General features: G+C 37.6%; 4 protein-coding genes across 4 annotated transcripts; all 4 read right to left on the minus strand.

The window, feature by feature from the left end:
• Positions 1-135: 135 nt before the first annotated feature.
• On the minus strand, positions 136-2,443 carry scpp5 (secretory calcium-binding phosphoprotein 5). Its single transcript, XM_051385391.1, has 11 exons — positions 2,374-2,443; positions 2,203-2,276; positions 2,041-2,100; positions 1,786-1,866; positions 1,625-1,654; positions 1,447-1,515; positions 1,248-1,277; positions 1,090-1,137; positions 932-982; positions 726-809; positions 136-573 (listed from the first exon to the last, which is right to left on the minus strand). Exons 2-11 carry the CDS (start codon positions 2,254-2,256, stop codon positions 556-558), a joined length of 525 nt encoding a protein of 174 aa, XP_051241351.1. The 5' UTR covers positions 2,257-2,276; positions 2,374-2,443; the 3' UTR covers positions 136-555.
• A 1,139-nt stretch (positions 2,444-3,582) lies between these two features.
• Positions 3,583-6,164, minus strand: scpp7 (secretory calcium-binding phosphoprotein 7). Its single transcript, XM_051385390.1, has 9 exons — positions 6,026-6,164; positions 5,837-5,901; positions 5,447-5,491; positions 5,165-5,212; positions 5,026-5,067; positions 4,729-4,788; positions 4,466-4,633; positions 4,065-4,154; positions 3,583-3,875 (listed from the first exon to the last, which is right to left on the minus strand). Exons 1-8 carry the CDS (start codon positions 6,117-6,119, stop codon positions 4,110-4,112), a joined length of 567 nt encoding a protein of 188 aa, XP_051241350.1. The 5' UTR covers positions 6,120-6,164; the 3' UTR covers positions 3,583-3,875; positions 4,065-4,109.
• A 1,455-nt stretch (positions 6,165-7,619) lies between these two features.
• On the minus strand, positions 7,620-9,996 carry LOC127354978 (uncharacterized). Its single transcript, XM_051385389.1, has 7 exons — positions 9,828-9,996; positions 9,476-9,745; positions 9,239-9,295; positions 8,618-8,776; positions 8,460-8,495; positions 8,309-8,347; positions 7,620-8,171 (listed from the first exon to the last, which is right to left on the minus strand). Exons 1-7 carry the CDS (start codon positions 9,882-9,884, stop codon positions 7,869-7,871), a joined length of 921 nt encoding a protein of 306 aa, XP_051241349.1. The 5' UTR covers positions 9,885-9,996; the 3' UTR covers positions 7,620-7,868.
• A 1,713-nt stretch (positions 9,997-11,709) lies between these two features.
• On the minus strand, positions 11,710-13,405 carry LOC127354981 (platelet glycoprotein Ib alpha chain). The gene is made up of 3 exons (XM_051385392.1): positions 13,134-13,405; positions 12,962-13,021; positions 11,710-12,851 (listed from the first exon to the last, which is right to left on the minus strand). Exons 1-3 carry the CDS (start codon positions 13,206-13,208, stop codon positions 12,633-12,635), a joined length of 354 nt encoding a protein of 117 aa, XP_051241352.1. The 5' UTR covers positions 13,209-13,405; the 3' UTR covers positions 11,710-12,632.
• Between the last annotated feature and the right edge of the window lie 4,224 nt (positions 13,406-17,629).

The raw sequence follows: 17,629 nt of genomic DNA on the forward strand, positions 1-17,629 counted from the left end.
CTGCATTAAGAGTTCTGTACTATATAGATAAATGAATGGAAACCACTGGCTGTCTGGAAGGTCTGGAAAGAGTCACAGCAATTACAGTCACTCTTCGAATCAATCACTTTTTGAAAAAACACAGAGAAATCAAAATTTGCTTGAAAACTTAGACTTTAATTCTTAAGGAAAATTACATTTAAGGAAAAGTTAAAATGAGTTAATAAACATATGCAGTACACTGAGGAAATGCAGCATTACAAAGTGCTTCATTAACACAATAATATCGGAAATCTATGAAGACTATAAAGTAAAGCACAAAATTATTTTCATTCTATGCAGGTGTCATAATTTAGTTTACTAATGTAACAGTATTCTTAGAAATAAAAGACTTAATTAATAATGACTATTTTATGATCATCTTAGCATTTTATTTTAACTTTAGCGAGCACATCCATGTGTTGCAGAAACAGATTAAATTTGAATTAGTATTCACGTTTTTTGTTTCAGTTGCAGATGTCTGAATGTTAAGGAGGAAGAAATATTTTCGCCTCTTTTTCATGCCTTCCATTCACTTTACACCTTCGCCGGCATCTGCAAAGACAAAAAGGCAATTTAAAACAATTATTCCCCTTCCCAAAGATGACATTTGCTAACATTCATATCAATAGTCATTTTCAATATGTGGATTAATTTGCAATACAGCTCTTATTAAACTGTAATATATACTGTAAACTGATGAGTACCTGGCTTGTCTGTGTGGGCTGATCCTGTTGGAGCGGTTGCATGGGATCCTGGGATGGAAGAGGATTGGCGTCAAATGAGGGAATCTGAAAAAAATAAAACTTTATGAGAGAACTGAGAGAAAAGTGAAGTAATGCTCAGAAGCAATCAAATAAACATCTTCAAAGCACAATGAGATGATATATATATGCTGTTTTCTTTTTCTCACATTTGGGATTTGTTGGGGAATATTTTGAGGTGGATAATCAAATGGGAGCACCTGGGAAAAGAGAAATAGTGAATGAAAGTGAGTGTTGTTGAATGAAATATAATATGTAAAATATGAAAAACAGTAAAAGGCATAATTTAGGACAAATAATGTCTCACATTTGTTATGTGAGGGACATTTGTCAAAGGAGGAATATTCGCCATTATCTGGAAAAAAAAAGCAGACACTCATTTAGTACTGTACCGTGTAAAACACAATGGAAATCATTTCCTATTCACAATATGCATTATAAAACTCAGTGTTTACAAAGGTTTACCGTTTGCTGAGAGAAGTCATAGGGGTAGTACTGCAAATGTAAAGAAAAAATAAATAAATAAACAAGGGCAAGATATCAACTAATCTTATCCAGCAAGTTATTCATTGTATTAAGCATTGTTCTAGAAGCAATAATTGAGGTGTTTTGAGTCCCAATAGGGTCTGTAATCTAATAAGCGGTAAAATACAACAACACTTACAACTTCCACACTCTGTCTGCCTGGTGGCTGAGGAATGGAGTATTTGATGAAACCATGGGAGGGAAAGGGCTGCAGAATGAGAGAAAAAAAATCAATATGAGATTAGGTGATTTACAACATTTTTTTAAAGAGAAGATGCTTCTGTAAAATGTGTGTGTGTCTGTGTGTGTGTGTTTACCTGTGCAGGGTTTGCTCTGTGGGGATAAATCTTAGAAAAAATGATCAGAAACATAAGTGTATGTTAAACATGTGTCATAATCACAACAAGCGTTGCCTAAAAACATTCATCAGAAAGTGAATTGAAATCCTGCATATGAGAAAAGAAAGAGTCTGACATACCAGCTCCACACTGTAAGCACCAGGTAATGCAGGTAAGGCAGGTTGTGGTAGAGCCTGACCAGCTGTGAAGGGATTTTTCACCTGAATGGATGAGAAATCGGCAAAATTGTCAAAAGGCAGTGAATTTCACATAGCAGTATTTCCACTGTGCTTCTTCTGTATAAGAAGGTAACTTTATACTATGCGTTATTCATTTTTGCATAATAAAAACAACAACATCTGACACACAAGTTAAATAGCACACAATCTCATTACCTGTGAGGGTGGTACCTGTTGTCTGGAACCTGCATAATGAGGCAGGTAATGAAAGAAGGACTAAAATGAAGACAAAAACAGAAATAGTTAGATCAAATAAACATTCCAGAAGTGAGAAAATGAAGTCATGTGAGCAACCTTTGTCTATTTTTAGAAACTTACAGGTGCAGCTGAGGCTGTGCTAGCCAAGCAGAGGCACAGGATGGCCAATTTCATTTTTGCTGGTTATCCAAGTCCTATAAACAATAAAAAAAATTCATCAGCCATTCTGGATGGTTGGCATTCTTTTAGAAAAGCAAGCATGAACATATGTTGAAGTTCTTCATCACTCACCTGCTGTGATAAAAACACTACTGGAGAGGATGATGAATGTTGATGCTGGAGATGATGCCAGTCGTTCGTATCTTCCACAGATTTACCTTGTCTTTTATAGGGGAATAGCTCATCTGAGAGCCAATCACAGTCGATGGGAGTGATGTTCCCCAATGATTAGGTGCAGTACAGATGTCTAGTCTTCAGCTTTACTAAATGACCAGTGGTCAAATCCACTTTCTGTGTAATAGCAGACTCTGTTTGATTACACTGTCTAGAGCAGAGCACGCCTTCACTCTGCTTGCTCCTCATTCTGCCATCATGACAGTTGCAGCATTGTGGCATTAACATTTGAAACTTGCAATATGATGTCTATTACCTGTGTAAATGTAATATTAAATGTAATATTGTTGCTCACATGTTAATTGTGCTTGCAAATCATGAGAGCAGCAGAGCAGAGAAACTTAACAAAGATAATTATATCCAACTGAGGATAAAGGTAATGAATGTGCACATAGAAGATAGAATTAGAAACTCTCACGTCTTTCGTTCTAATAAATTGCTCATTTAAACAAAATTAAAGTAGAGTTATCCATTCTTCATGTATTGGCTTGTTCATCATCATCAGTCACTACTATTAGTGTAGGTGTTGCTACTGTTGTTGCTGTGCACCTGTCTGTCTGTCTGTCTATCTGTCTGTCTCTCTCTCTCTCTCTCTGTCTGTCTGTCTCTCTCTCTCTCTCTCTCTCTCTCTTTCACCCCAACTGGTCGAGACAGACGACCACCCACCTAGAGCCTAAGGATCTGTCCTAGGTTTCTGCCTATTAACAGGCAGTTTTTCCTTGCCCTTGTCGCCAAGTACTTTCTCATGGTGGTACTGTTGGCTCTCCGTAAATAATGTTATAAGGAGTTCGGTCTATACCTGCTCTATTTGGAAAGTGTCCTGACATAACTTCTGTTATGAATTGGCGCTATACAAATAAAATTGAATTGAATTGAACTGAACTGTAGCAATTCAACTTGTGGAGAATTAGTCAGAAGCAGATTCATAGAGTAACATTACAGAATGTTTTAATATCTTAAAAAATATAATCTCATTACAAAATACTTAATGTGATTCATGATTTAATTTCAATGGCACTGCCATCAGATGCATGAAAATCTTGAACTGCATTGCATATGTATGTTTTCATATTTAATATGTACTGTTATTGGAAGCAAACAACCAGATAAGAATGGATGAGTTATTTTTTATTTATTACGAAGCACAGTTATAGCAAATTTGAATCTGGAAACAACAACGTGCAGGGACTCAAAACACCGATATTTCATTGCATAACACCATTTTTTATTTGAGACACAATACTTTGTCCCCATTCTTTCAAAGAAAAGCATAGCACCTTCTGCAGAGCACCATTTTCTTTTCAAAGGCATAGCACCGTATTTTTCATACTTTAGGAAACAGCAATGTTGGCTGGTCATCTCTCACCGGGGTAGGCTGCTGGTTTAATTGCATTGGTCACCTAAAGTGGGAAGTGAAGGAAATACATCTTAACTGTTGTGTTGATGACAAAACTTTCACATATTCAAAGACATTCAGTCATACAGAAAGAGAATTTATGATCCCCAGATTTTTTTCATAAATTATTTAGTTAAATCCTAAAAGTCGGATTTATGCAGTAATACAGTACACTCTGTATATGCATGTGTACCTGTCTATGCACAAGTGTGTGCACATCCTGCTGACTCTGATTTGTTTAGTCATCGTCATCATCATCATCATCTCCGCTGGGTTTGGCAGCCTGAAATGACAGAGGCTTCTGATGAGCCAATCAGGAGTGAGGACCGTCTGCTGATGAGTCGATGTTTCTGAGCACCTCAGCAGAAATAGTTGGAAGACTGTTTTTCTGACGCAATACTCATTTATTAGAATGAACCTGTTGCCCTCATCACCTCTGCAGTGCAAATCCTACCTGCTGCTGTCACTGAAAGCTATTATGGTATTACAAATAAATAAAACCATTTATATGATTGACAGCTGACAGTGGCCAAGTTTTACTGATTCTTCAGTTAACTTAAATGGCTCAAAATGCAAATCCATAGTCATTCTTACAGGGGCACTGGCAGCAATGACAGGTACAACAGGGGCAGCTGGAGCAGCTGGAGCGGCAGGAGCCGCAGGAGCTGCTGCTGCAGGAACAATTGGATCGGCAACAGGGGCAGCAGCGGCAGGAGCAGCAGGAGCGGCAGGAGCTGCCGGATCAAAACCGAAGGGGAAGAACTGGAGCAGGTGAGAAAAAAAGTGAAAAGAAATAATTAGTTGAATAAAATCCCACACAACCTCTCTCAAAGAAATAAAAATCCTAAGGCACTTACCACCTCCTTGGTCTCTCTACCGTTTGGCTGGGGGATTTCTTGCTTGATGAAGCCACGGACCTTCCAGTAAAACAAAAACATGCAGGCACACACACATGCACTTAAATACTACAGTACATCCGGTGTGATGTAGCTCTACTATGGTCTCTGAACTGCCTTTTGTTGGACTGTAAATACTGTTAATTATCTTGCATTCAGATGGTAGCGCAGGCTTTCATTGCATCTTAATATATTTTATATTCATTTTCTGCTAAGTAGTCTATACACACGCAAATAAAGCAATATTGTGTCACTTACAGGTCCTCCAAGAGGCTGTCTCTGGGCATCAACTGGGAGCAGCTAGAAATGAAAACAGTCAAGAGTATCATTCAAATAAGTGATTATTAGATAAAAATATGTTTTTAAAAGGGAATAAATAGTATAAATTAGCTCTTACAACTTCCAGAGATCCAGCTGGGACTCCAGCAGGAATAGCCTGGGCTGCCTGTGAAGATCAGATTAATAATTTTGACCTTAAAATGAATATAGATTATAATGAAAAAAAGCGGCAAACAAGTACCATGAGCATTCAGCTAGAGAGATGTTACCATCAGTGGTGAACACATAATAGCAGACCTGTGTGCAGAGCTTATTCAGAGATGTTTGAAAAAGTGTGTCTTTTACTGTGGTTTTTGTGTGTCATGATCCACCAGTTGTTCTGAGCTGCGTCTTACTTTACCTCAACCGGAGCATGATGGATGTCAAACTCCATGTACATCTGCGGCTATAGAGAAGAGAAAATACTGAAGAATCAATGGAATGCAGGTCAGTGTAGAATCAATAATGTAGACAATCTTTTATTGGTAAATATTCACTGATAACATTGGGAATAACCAAAATGCAAGTCTTTAAAGTGTTCAGAAAAAGTGAAACTTTGGATATACATTTTCAGCACATTTGAGCATCTGTTTCTAAAGGTTATGTGATATGACTGGAAGCTCCAAAACAGCTACATGAAGCCTTAGGTAAGATTGTTTTGTTAAATATTTACAGTATGCAGAGCTAAAGTAAACATCAAGAGAAATAAGGAGGAGAAATATTTTAAAAAATAGAAATGTGTTTTCCTTACAGGGGCACAGACAGCCATCCCAAGGATGCAGGCAGCAAGCAGGATTAATTTCATCTTGAATGAAGCTGTCAAAGAGATTGGGTTATTAGACTTGATAATATTCAATGTATTACTTGAAACAGCATTTAAGTACATCATTATTTCAATTTTTCTTTAAGAAATTCAAATGATATTATTTGTCTACATTACCTTTCCTTTCTGGTAGCACACGAGTACTGAAGGATTGAGGAGGGGTGTGGATACTGGAGAGAGATTTACTCCTATTTATTTGCTGACAGAACATAGGACGAGCAGACCTGTGACAGGTATTGGAGTTCAGCCAAGGATTTTCATTTTTATTGGCAGCTATATCTCTGTGAGAAATCTCGTAATAAATGTTTGGCTTGAAAGGCACATTAATCACATTTGATCCCTCACTGATGTGTTTGATCAGGTGCCCCCTTGCAACATCTTTTACACCCACATGAATAGGGTTCAAATTTATAAGTGAAGCTTTTGAAATTGACATTATACTGTAACTATAATAGATTTATTTATTTAGGTGGTCATTCTAAAATAGACCTCTTGTATAACTTCTGTAATAGGAATTGCTGATGATAAATATTTTTATAACATTTATAATACATATTGTGAGAATATAGTACAGCATTTCTGCATCCCTGCATGGCAATCACAGCATGTTTGAGGCCTGTTAAGACTTCCTTTTTTGGGCTCAGCCTCTTTCACCCTTTGTTCAATATAGACTGATTTAATGGCTTTGGTGGAACAGTAAATTGGTGACAGTTTGAAAATACAGAACTTGCTCACTTGTATGTGAGCCTGTAGGGACACTTAAGTGCTGCACTTGGGCCAAAATCCATTAACTGTGAAGTAAAGGTCTCAGCATGCTGTTTAGACAACCTGTTGCATTATGTGTTACCAGACAGAAAAACAGTTTCTCATTCCCAGTCTTTAAATTGAGGTAAATTGGAGACATTACTACAGGTTCACACATACAGCGTTTGTGACTACTCCAACTGTGCAGCAAAGAAAGTAACAGTGCCACTGACGTGCATGAAACTGAATTCATGAAAGCTGTCATACTGTAAAGTGATCACAATGGAGATGAATGACATTGACCATCTGCAGAACCAGCTCTCCTATTTCTCCACTCTATTGAGGGGGTTAATGCCAATATTGGACATGTGCCAGACAAGAACTTTTCACCTCTGAGCAACTATATGTCTTGTCAAGCCAACAAAGCCATGCATGATTTAAAAATCCTAAATTGACTCTTTTGATCATTTTAACTGAAGATATCCATCTTTTCTTCCCCTCTAGAATACACACACACAAAACACAAAGTCAAAGACCCCCCCCCTTACCCTGATTAAACCTGAGATAAGGTTTGCCAGATACATGTCGTAAAGTTAGAGTGCATTCCTAATAAAGTAATACTATATTCTTTATTGGTGAACTAAGGTGATTAGGGGTTAATCAAGTTTATATTTTTCAGCTGTTCCTCTTAACTTTAGAGAGTTTTAGCATCTTTCAGCTCATTGTTTTCTTTTGCAACCATCATTTTAATGTTTTGGTTCAGTCTTTCCACTGTCACCAACCGTGTTTTCTGCCAAAACAGGTGGCTTTTTTGAGCTTAAAAGCTCTGTTAATGTTTGTATGTGTACGTGTCTGCTGAATGTGTAACAAATCAACTTAGTTTTCAGCGCGGCGTGATTAAAAAAATAATTCTAGCAGGCTGTAAGATAAGAATATATTTTAACTAAAATCACAGGCAGGATACACATTATTTGAAAAGGTGAAACAATTCATGTTTATTCAAACTTGGTTTTGTTGTTCATTCTTATTTGATATCCCTTATTGAAAAGATAAAAACAGTAACGGTAATACATTAAATAATGTTCACAGTTAGTAAATTGCTAAGATAAGAGCTAATGAAACTTTGTTGACTCATTGTTAGTCTACGGATTTCATGAATAATGTGTTTAGTTTTTTCTCAGTAAGTCACAATGAATCTCTGCTGGTGGCTGCAGTCTCAGACAAGGTTTCCCTGTGTGGATTGCAGTTTGGGTTCAGCAGGTGTTTGGACAGTGGCCGCCTCCTGTGTTGGTCTCTCCAAACCTAAGGGGACCCTGTTAGTGTTCGGCTGTGGTCCAGAGCTGGCTGGACTCTGCGTCTGTGGGACTCCTATTGACGAGGTCCCCACAGTTGGAACGATGCCTTGCTGTTCAGGGTTTTTGAGCCCAGCGGCCTGGTTTACAGGCTGAACGGCTCCTGCAGACGGGTTTGTGAGCACATTGGGGAGGTACACACCCAGCTGAGCCATTTTAGCTGCCATCTGAAACAAAGAAGAGAGGAGAGATACTGTAGGAGGCGAGGGAGGGGGAACAATTGGATCATCAATAGGATCACTGAGTTCACTGAGTAGACTGTTTGAACAGGCTGAGAGACAGATAAAAATCTTGGCTGTGTTACCTCAAGTTCCTCTGAGCTAAGACTGCCAAGTGCTGGGTTCTAAAGAATGACAGCAAATGTCCAATAAAACATAGTCAGAAAGAAAAACTGTGAAACAAGACTGAGCATTAATCAAGATTATATCTGTTTACAGACTGTACTTTGCATTTACCATGCGTTGCTGGAGCATGTATACAATTTGGGGATTCTGCGAATGAAAATAAAACAATCTGAGTATAATGTAACTTTTTTAAATGTAAATTTTGAAGCAGAATATTAAATCTTTTTTATGATATGTTGTCTGATTTAGGTGTATAAAGGTAGAGACACCTGTTGTTGCTGAATTGGCTGAATTGGCTGAGGTGTATTCCCTGAAGGAACAGCTCCAGAAGGTGTTTCTGCAGGTAACACTAGTCTGTTTGGAGGTTGATTTGCTGGAGTTTGTGGAAGAGGTGATGCAAGAAAAATTGGGAATCCATATGGGGAAAACTGAGGAAGAAAAAAAAAGGCATTTACATTTGAATATTTGTCAACAATTTCTGCACTGAGACAAGACAAAACTTCAGTTCTAAGCCTCTCTTATTCCATGAGACAATTAAGATACATTATATCACTTGTGGCAGAAAAACATGCTGAAGGCAAAAGAGTATGTAAGTTTCCACCCCCGAGTCATAAATCAAGTGACATATTGCGGCACAAGTACAGATGTCTTTATTTCCACAACACTGTCTGTCTGTCAGCTATCCTGTGCAGTTTATGTAGACAGTATGTTCAAGGAAAAAATATACTATATGTTAAAGACCCCAGGGGGAATCTTTCAAGCTGGGTTGTGGTTGGAAAAATATTTTTGTATCTACCGTCTAGTGTAGCACAGAACAGTACATGCAGTACTATTTACAGTGCATGGAGAGATCTCAGAAAAAAACAGTGTATGTCCACATTATATCTTACCAGTTGATTTGAATAGGGCGATGACAAAAGAGGAAAGTATGTATAAGGGGGGAAAATCTGAAAAATACAGCAACAAAACAAACATTAGATGCATTCTGATTCACTAAACACTATCTCTGGGATTTATGTTATTGCTGTAAGTAAATTATAGATAGTAAAACTGAAAATAGCTTTAAAATGTAGTTAAATGTATTGTTTTGTTTGGTGTTATTTTTTATCTGGATGCCTTTTCTCTACCCAAGGCTGCTGTGGGAGTGTTGGCTGGTTTGGCTGAGATCCATGAATGCTCGGCTGCAGAGGCATGATCATTGGATCTCCTCCTAGTGGAGACCAGGTGTAGTGTTGTGTGGGAGGCAGGACTTGTGGTCCACCCTGGGGACCTGGCTGCTGGGGCACCCCAGACTGTGGTTGCTCCGCCCTAGGGGAAAGTGGGGCCGGTGTCTGAGCATCAGGTTCCTGGTTTGTGCCTTGAGTGACTCCTCCTTGTGAAAGGAGGGGAGGAAGGACCTGAAAATATACAAGAAAAATGTGAAAATAAAACAAACTAAAATTGTTTTGGGAAGTATAGTCAATAAATGAGTCTACTTACTGGTCCTGCAGACACCATTATGGTAAAGCATGACGACAGCAGAATTACAATAATCATTTCCAATAACAAAAAAAAAATCAATTATGGTTTTAAAATTAGTTCCCACAAGATCAATGAAAGCTGACAGGAATGTCCCCTTAGAGCACTTAGTGTACATTCAATGAAACACAGTGAGAGGGGCATTGACTTATGCACTGCTCACAGAGTGAAACAACCAATGACAGAACAGACATGACAGACATGACAGAAAAAAACAGACTAATTCAACCTAATCTTCTGGTTTGAATGAAACAGCGAGGTGGAAACCAAAGAAAATCCACTGAATTCCCTAAACTGCCTGTTTTCCTTCACTTATGATGCTGTAATGTCTACAGAAAGGAATAAACAAAGTCAAAAGAACCCAGGACTTGTGGTTTTCCTGTTACTCAGAGCACCTGTGGGTGCGGCTGATGTGTCAGTATTTCAATGTTGTTATTATGGTCAAACCCAATATGTGTAATGTGCAACAAAACTGAACAAAATGTTAATAAAACAATGATAGACAATTAGGTGTAATGCTGAAGTCATGGACCTTCTTCAAGCATCAAATTCTAATGCAGAACAGTAACATAAAGGGTTAAAAAAATGGATGCCATACACAAGGTAATCAATGCATCTTAATTTGAGTTGTCAAATATCATTTTGAAATAATTTTTTATTCTAATTTTGTGGTGTGTACTCATATGACACCCATACAAGCCACACATGTACCTGAAACCCAGGCACAGAAGACATGTCGAACCTATGGCATTGTCACTATCACTATCAACACACACTAAGTGGTGTGTTGTAAAATTTACAGCATTTCAGCTAGACCGATTGCAAGTATACACAAGTTTTTTTTATTTTTTATTATCAGTCAAAGATCTGAATTTCATCCAAGAATAGCTGTACATGTCGTAATAGCTGGAGGATTAAATGTGTGTGGCCAGGACGCCTGTACAATATACAGTATCTAGCCATGGTCTCAATTCATAATGTAATTATTATTACAGTTTTGGTATTTAAATGTCTTTCACTCAATAGTGTCAATAGAATATTAAATGCAATGGTTGTTCAAGTGTGTCAAATACAATAGGAAACACCTTCATTCTTTTAACTCATATTTTCCTTTGCAAATGTATAGGGGTTTTTGTAGCCCTTCCCAGCATGCATTGTGAAGCAAGGCAACACCCTGGACAAGTAACCAGTACATTACATGGTCAACAGTAATAGACAGATGCACATGCACTCTTATACATAGCTATGGTGCTAAAATCCACCTAACTATTATGTCTTTGGCAAATGGCAGAAATCTGAGTCATTCTAACTTCATATTGTACAGTAGTGCATTAGGTTATTGGAAATACTCTTTACTTGGTATATATTTGCACAGCTTCCCACACAATGTTCAAGCCATGTTATATATGGTCATATAAAAAAAACTCATAAAACTCTGTTTGCTACCTCATCAGACTGTTTTTGTACTGCAAAACTACTGTAAGTCTAATCTTAAAATACACTATTTATATATACTTTTGACAGACGTTAACTTTAGACAAAATAGTGTGCTGAGGTGGGGCTCCCGGTTAGCTCAGTTGGTAGAGCTGGCGTCCCATGTACCGAGGCTCAGTCCTTGTTGCAGCGGCTCAGGGTCCGAATCCGACCTGCAGCCCTTTGCTGCATGTCATCCCCCCCCCAATAACACCATAAACAGGCTTATAGGATTGTAATTGGATTGGACTGTAACATCCACAATATCATTATATGATATTTTTTACAGCAAAGTCCTTAATTTCTGACATGTTTTTGTCTTATTGGGTTCATAGGAATATGTCAAGAAAAAATGCTAGCTTGACATGAATTTTAATTCAAATTTTATTTTATTTTTCAAAACCCCCATCAAATACAAATTATAAAATACACACAAGTAATTATTCAGTGCATGTTTCAAAAGTATTGATTTTCATCAACCTCTGCCTATTGTTTGGCCGGTTCACATAACAAAGTTTGCAAGTTAAATTGACATTCCAGCAAACGTGGACATAAAATTACATTCATAATGAGTGGCTGTGCAAAACCCACTGTTTTGGCACAAACATAACACATGGAAGGACTGTGATTACGCTGTATATTAAGACACAGGTGTGCAATTGTTAGAAAGTTAAGGCAGTTGTTCTTTTTTTTTTTATATAAGTGTCTGTGAATAAATACCGTAAAGAGTTTGCAGTGCAATGCGATAAATGTGAATATTAGTCAAGAGGCTGAGTCATGATAAAAGTACAGTGTGACAGACTTCACTGATGAAGCAAAGAGTCAGGTATTAAAGGCTCAACACTCATCCCTTTCTTAAGCTGTGTTGATCCAGCCATGGTGATGTGTGTGCCCACTGAGTGGATATTAACACCAGTGTTTCGTCAGCATCTTCCCACAGGCGTCTCCAGCACAGTCCGGAGACCAGCCTCCGACAAAACTCATAATTACACCCTGACAAAGTGCCGGTCTCAACTTACATGTCTCAGATCACTCACTGCTATCTGAATATATCTTTACATTGTTCAGATTTTTAGATGGACTGTGGCATGAAAACAGAGTTGAACAATAAATACTGAAATGTGAAACATGCAAATAAATGCATTTATATATATATATATATATATATTTATAAAAGTCAATAAAATCTGATTCAAAAATTGATTCAACATGATAAAATATAACCAACATACATAAATGCAAAAAACACACACCGCATTCAATCTGCTATTCCTGCTCTCAGATCAGTACAGTTCATCCGCTGTCTCCTCGACTCTCAGTGGTAGGAGTAACCGTGGTCTGTGGGGTTGTAGTTGGGGTTGTAGTTGGACTTGGGGTCGTAGTAGTTGGTTTTGGTGTTGGAGGTGGAGGTGGGGCAGTAGGTGGCGGTGGCGGCGGAAACAAACCAGGAATAAGATGCCAGAAAGGGAAGGTAGGCCAGGGAGGATTCGGCTGAGGCCATGGGCGGCGATTCTGCAGCAGGACAAAACAAACACAATCAAATATTCTTAAAAATCAAAGTTGTTTTGCTATATTTTGAGTATAGCTGATAAATGATTAATTAGAATTAGTTAAAATCTTACCTCATCACTGTCAGAGTCACTGCTATCCGAACTAGAGTCACTGCTTCGATGATGACAATTCTGCAAAAAACATTGATTCAAATACAGGTTTGTCTTTCATATTAGCTGACAATTATTTCTAAATAATAAATAATAGCAAGAAAAGAGTATGTATTATTTTTTTTATACTTACAGCTACAGGTGAATTGATCAAGCAGAAAATCATCAGAAGAAAAAACTTCATCTTGCACCTCAAACTGTAATTCATATCCCTTGATATTTAGAGCTGCCTTCCGCCTCAGTAAAGTACGAGTGTTAAGTAGTACGAGCTTAATGAAGAATAAAATATTAAGCTTGTGTTCGCTACCTTCAAGCTGGTCCCTTCTGGAAACTCCATTAGCTTTTAAACAGCCGATGTGCCCACATTGCTCTCACACTTTAAAGGTGTGTTACTTCATGTCAGATGTGGTCGGTCTCATAGCAGCCTCTGGAGACTAAACCAAAACAGGCGTGAACACAATTTCATTACTCGACTAGACTGTGTTTCTGTAACATTAAAGGACTACATCCTGTTTATAATCCATATAGACTTAAAGTATTTTCTGACACATGCTGAGCTGAATTAACCACTAAGCCCAATTTGCCCAACTGATCACCCACCCACACACACACACACACACACACAAACACATACACGCACACACACACGCACACACACACACACACACACACACACACACACACACACACATTGTATTTGAATTCTGAGAATAAAGTGTAAAATGAAAATAACATTAAAGTAATATTAAGACAATAATTTCAAATATTTGATGTCTAAATCAGGGAAGATGGATGTTGAAGTGATCTGTGCTTGCAAAACGGTAATATCTGTTGCCTAGAGCCATATTTCTACCTGCAAAACAATACTTGCTCAACCCTTTCCAAATACTGTAATTATCTTGTTTACTCATGGTGGACCTATTTTATTTCCTCTAGAGCAGTCATTAAATTTTACCACCTGTAGCAAGTGTCATCTGGAGATTTTATCTCAACAAACCTTGATATCTCAATATGATCATGATTTGTTATTGTATAGCTATATTTATATCCTCCATCTTTAATCACATTCACAAGCACTATACCCTCTGGTCACGGTTCAAGAAATTTTAACTTTGGACACAGTTGTTAATGGGATAGACACCATATAGCAAAACTTCACAATGACATTTCAGTTTCGATTTTCCATCACAACAAAGACATAGTCTCTTACAAAAGAAGAGACACAACAGAATATACATCATTAACAGAGAAGATTCCCCTGAGGGACAAAAGTTTAAACATTGTTTGTAGGCAATATAAGCATCTTAGAACTTGCTCAAGCGGGCAACTGAGTGGGTTTTAAGGGGTTTTATTCATTCAAAGAATGTTTATAAAATCCAGACCAGGCGTCTAATTGATACCTGTCTTTATTTGTCAAAACGTGTAGCCACAACAGGTTAGTAAAGACTTTTCATAGAATTTCTATGGTACACTTTTACTGAGACTTTACTTAAAAAGTATTAATATAAACACATAACACGTGCTGTGATTCTCTGTTAGTAATGACAGAATCTGTCTCCAACTTAATGACATCTTCTGTGTTGCTACATTGCTCTTCTAAACTGTGGCAGCAGCTGTTTTTCATGTTTTACTCAAATTAACAGTAAAAATGGGTTTCCTCCAGTGATGCATCAATTTCACACCAGGACTGAAAACACTATCATTTGAATTTGTATTGGTTGTTTTAGCAAAGGAACACTAAAAAACCAATGACAAGAGATCCGTTATCTCTGTGATTTTATCTCAAAGAGGCCTGACAGTATGAAGCTGTCCTGTTTGTCATGTGAGTTAATAAGTAACACACATTTTATATTACCACATGACAGAATGTCAGACTAAAACTGCATCACAGTATATATATATTTTAATATTTACTTTAGATTTCATAACATGGTCAAACATTCAATAGCGTTAGTGAATGACAAACATCGCTTCGGTTAAATTGTCATGTGTGCATACATCCATTTAAGACTAAGAATGACAAGAACAATACTAGATATTCAGTCTTAGACCCTCGGAAAACAAAGAACAGTAGGAAATTAAGTGCATTTTAAAGATTCCTTGCTTTTATTATGTTGCTGTGTTTCCGGGTTGTCCTTTAATGTGCTGAAACATATCAGACAGTATTAGACTAATTTTATGTAGTTGTATTACATAAAATGTAGTTGTATTTTGTTTATAAATAATTATTAATTTATTTAGCCTTTGTTATGGTGTGTGTGTCTTTTACAGTTGAATGTTATTCGATTTCACTTTGTTTTAGAGGACATTTAATATTGTTTTGGTTGTTGCTATGGAAATGACCAAAATAAGTCAGATAATGACCAGGTCTGACCTCACGGATCAGAATCCTTTCCTGTTCCATCAGTGATGTCTGAAAGCGTTAGAACACCACCTTGGAATGCATCCTGTTTTTTTCTGTGATTTCTCTGGAGTAGAAGTGATTTAGAGGTAGGGACATAGTGTAGATAAGGGGCTCTGGCTATCCCACAGCAGATGTGAGGACAAATGAGGGTGAGAGTGGACAGTATTTTCATTTTCAACATCTTTATCTTTTGAATCAATCTGAATTGGTCTGTAAGTGCTTCTAATGGTTTATAACAGGTTATAACAGTTTTTACAAGTGTACAAGTGCGTTTGCTGGATTTTAAGAGCTTTTAATGGTTTGCAACAGGTTTCACTGTTTTCTATAACAGAAACCAGTAAAGAATACTCACTCTGTAAAACATAACGTTTACAGGGGCTATCATCAGGACAACTTCCACAATACCCCACAGGAGAAATCAGCCAATGATGGTGAGGATGGATGAGTGTCCGGCTGGTCTCTCATGTTGGCTGGCATTTGCCAGGGAATGCCGTTCTGTACCCTGGTGGGGGGTGTATACAGACCATCGCTGGACTCACGCTGACCTGCCGCTTCGGTCAACAACTGAAGTGAGGCAGCCATAGGCACCATCCGGAGCGTCTGAACTCTTTGTGTGCATCTTGTAGGTGCATTGTGGTTGCTGGCCTGTGGAGGCCCCTGTTTTGTTTAAAATGTTTAAATGTTTTTTCCACATATGAGGCATGTCTGCAGGTTTCCACACTAGTAGAAATAGGTTGAAATGTGTGTTATTTTTCTCAGCAATCAGTAGAGCTGAACAATTAGGATTGTCACCAGTCAATTTCTTGGCATCAGTAGTTTGAAAAGCATCAATAATTGAGCTGGGAGAGTTGGGATCTAACGTGAACTAAGAGGCATTTGCCATGGATATATAATCAAAATTATGTTCAGTGCTGGTGGGGGAGATCCACCATCCTCAAAAATGTGACCAGCTGCTGCAAAATGTCTATTAAATGCACAACAGGTCTGAATCTGATCATGATCATAAGCAATCATCAAACTCTACATGAGTAGGAATGGAGGCAGCAGAATTGTTTTTGTTAGATTTGACCACTTTACAAAATATAACAGGGTTTGAGTAACATCTGGAGACCAAGTTGAAGTTGTAGTAATATTTAGCTTTTCTCACAAGGGTTGTACATTTATTCCCAATTTCTCTGAAAGAGGCCCAATGAGATACCTTGTTAGGGCGTCTAGCGAGAGACCAGGCTTTGTTTCTCACCCTGAATAAGATGGAAACTTCAGGGGAGAGCCACGATTTTTTTATTTCCACCTTGTTAAAAGGAGGAATTTATACAACAGAACTAGTTCAACATCCGTAATTCCACATGTTGCTATCAAAAAGGTTATTGAGGAAAGTTTGTTAATTGTGTGTATCCCGTATGCAATAGGGCAATGATCACTAATCCCAAGACAAGATTTTCACATTCCTCAGAGTGAGGACTGTCTCTGACTCTGTGACTCTTGTTGTAAAGAAATGGTCATATAGGCCCACTTGTTGTTTTTTCATCCATGTTTAGAAACAAGTACAATCAAAACAAACTGTTCTCATGTTCTCTGTAGCTACACAGTAAGTTAGATATATATGGTAGTAGTCCCCCCCTTGTTACATACTAACTATATGTAACAAGGGGGGAACTAAAGGCACTTTAGATTACAGTCCACATACCCTGTACTTACTCTGCAAGTGGCGGCTGGTAACTCAAAAATGTGGGGAGGACATGAGGAAAATCAACCCACAGTATCATGTTATGTTACATTAATAGTAATCGCTACTTTCTTAGCTGTTAAACAATGTCATCATTTTATTCACTCCTGTTGTGTCCAGATTATAAATCTTAAAAGTAAAATGAAAAATGTTTAGTGTTATCAACTGCAACTATATTATTTATATTAATCAAAACAGAAGATCTTGAACACAAAAAAATATTCTTCTGTGTCAAATATATTAAAATGTTGCAGCATCCCCTTCAGACCATTTTATTTTTTGAGTTAAAGTTTTTTAGGCTTGTGGATATCAGTCCACATAAGCAACATATGATCCATGCAGTAATTCATGAAGTCCATTACATTACATACCATCCTGTCAACAAAGATGTCTCCATAAACTAAGAAAGAGTTGCAAATGAGTCATTGTACCTGGAGGATTGGGCGTTTAAATTAATTATTAGAGCAGAGTCTTCCTTTAAATAACCCCCTTATTCCAT

This window comes from Dicentrarchus labrax, unplaced genomic scaffold (genome assembly GCF_905237075.1).
Source record: "Dicentrarchus labrax unplaced genomic scaffold, dlabrax2021, whole genome shotgun sequence".
In the NCBI taxonomy this organism is placed as follows: Eukaryota; Metazoa; Chordata; class Actinopteri; family Moronidae; genus Dicentrarchus; species Dicentrarchus labrax.

Coding starts and splice junctions, on each gene's coding strand:
- scpp5 (XM_051385391.1), bottom strand. CDS start 2,256: ATGAAATTGGCCATCCTGTGCCTCTGCTTGGCTAGCACAGCCTCAGCT. Junction 1,516..1,624: donor ACAGAGCAAACCCTGCACAG/GTAAACACACAC, acceptor CTCATTCTGCAG/CCCTTTCCCTCCCATGGTTT. Junction 1,138..1,247: donor ATGACTTCTCTCAGCAAACG/GTAAACCTTTGT, acceptor TTTTTTTTCCAG/ATAATGGCGAATATTCCTCC.
- scpp7 (XM_051385390.1), bottom strand. CDS start 6,119: ATGTTCTGTCAGCAAATAAATAGGAGTAAATCTCTCTCCAGTATCCAC. Junction 5,902..6,025: donor TGTGCTACCAGAAAGGAAAG/GTAATGTAGACA, acceptor TCTCTTTGACAG/CTTCATTCAAGATGAAATTA. Junction 5,492..5,836: donor GGATGGCTGTCTGTGCCCCT/GTAAGGAAAACA, acceptor TCTTCTCTATAG/CCGCAGATGTACATGGAGTT.
- LOC127354978 (XM_051385389.1), bottom strand. CDS start 9,884: ATGATTATTGTAATTCTGCTGTCGTCATGCTTTACCATAATGGTGTCT. Junction 8,777..9,238: donor CGCCCTATTCAAATCAACTG/GTAAGATATAAT, acceptor TTTCTTCCTCAG/TTTTCCCCATATGGATTCCC. Junction 8,172..8,308: donor TTAGCTCAGAGGAACTTGAG/GTAACACAGCCA, acceptor TCTTTGTTTCAG/ATGGCAGCTAAAATGGCTCA.
- LOC127354981 (XM_051385392.1), bottom strand. CDS start 13,208: ATGAATTACAGTTTGAGGTGCAAGATGAAGTTTTTTCTTCTGATGATT. Junction 13,022..13,133: donor TGATCAATTCACCTGTAGCT/GTAAGTATAAAA, acceptor TGTTTTTTGCAG/AATTGTCATCATCGAAGCAG. Junction 12,852..12,961: donor GTGACTCTGACAGTGATGAG/GTAAGATTTTAA, acceptor GTCCTGCTGCAG/AATCGCCGCCCATGGCCTCA.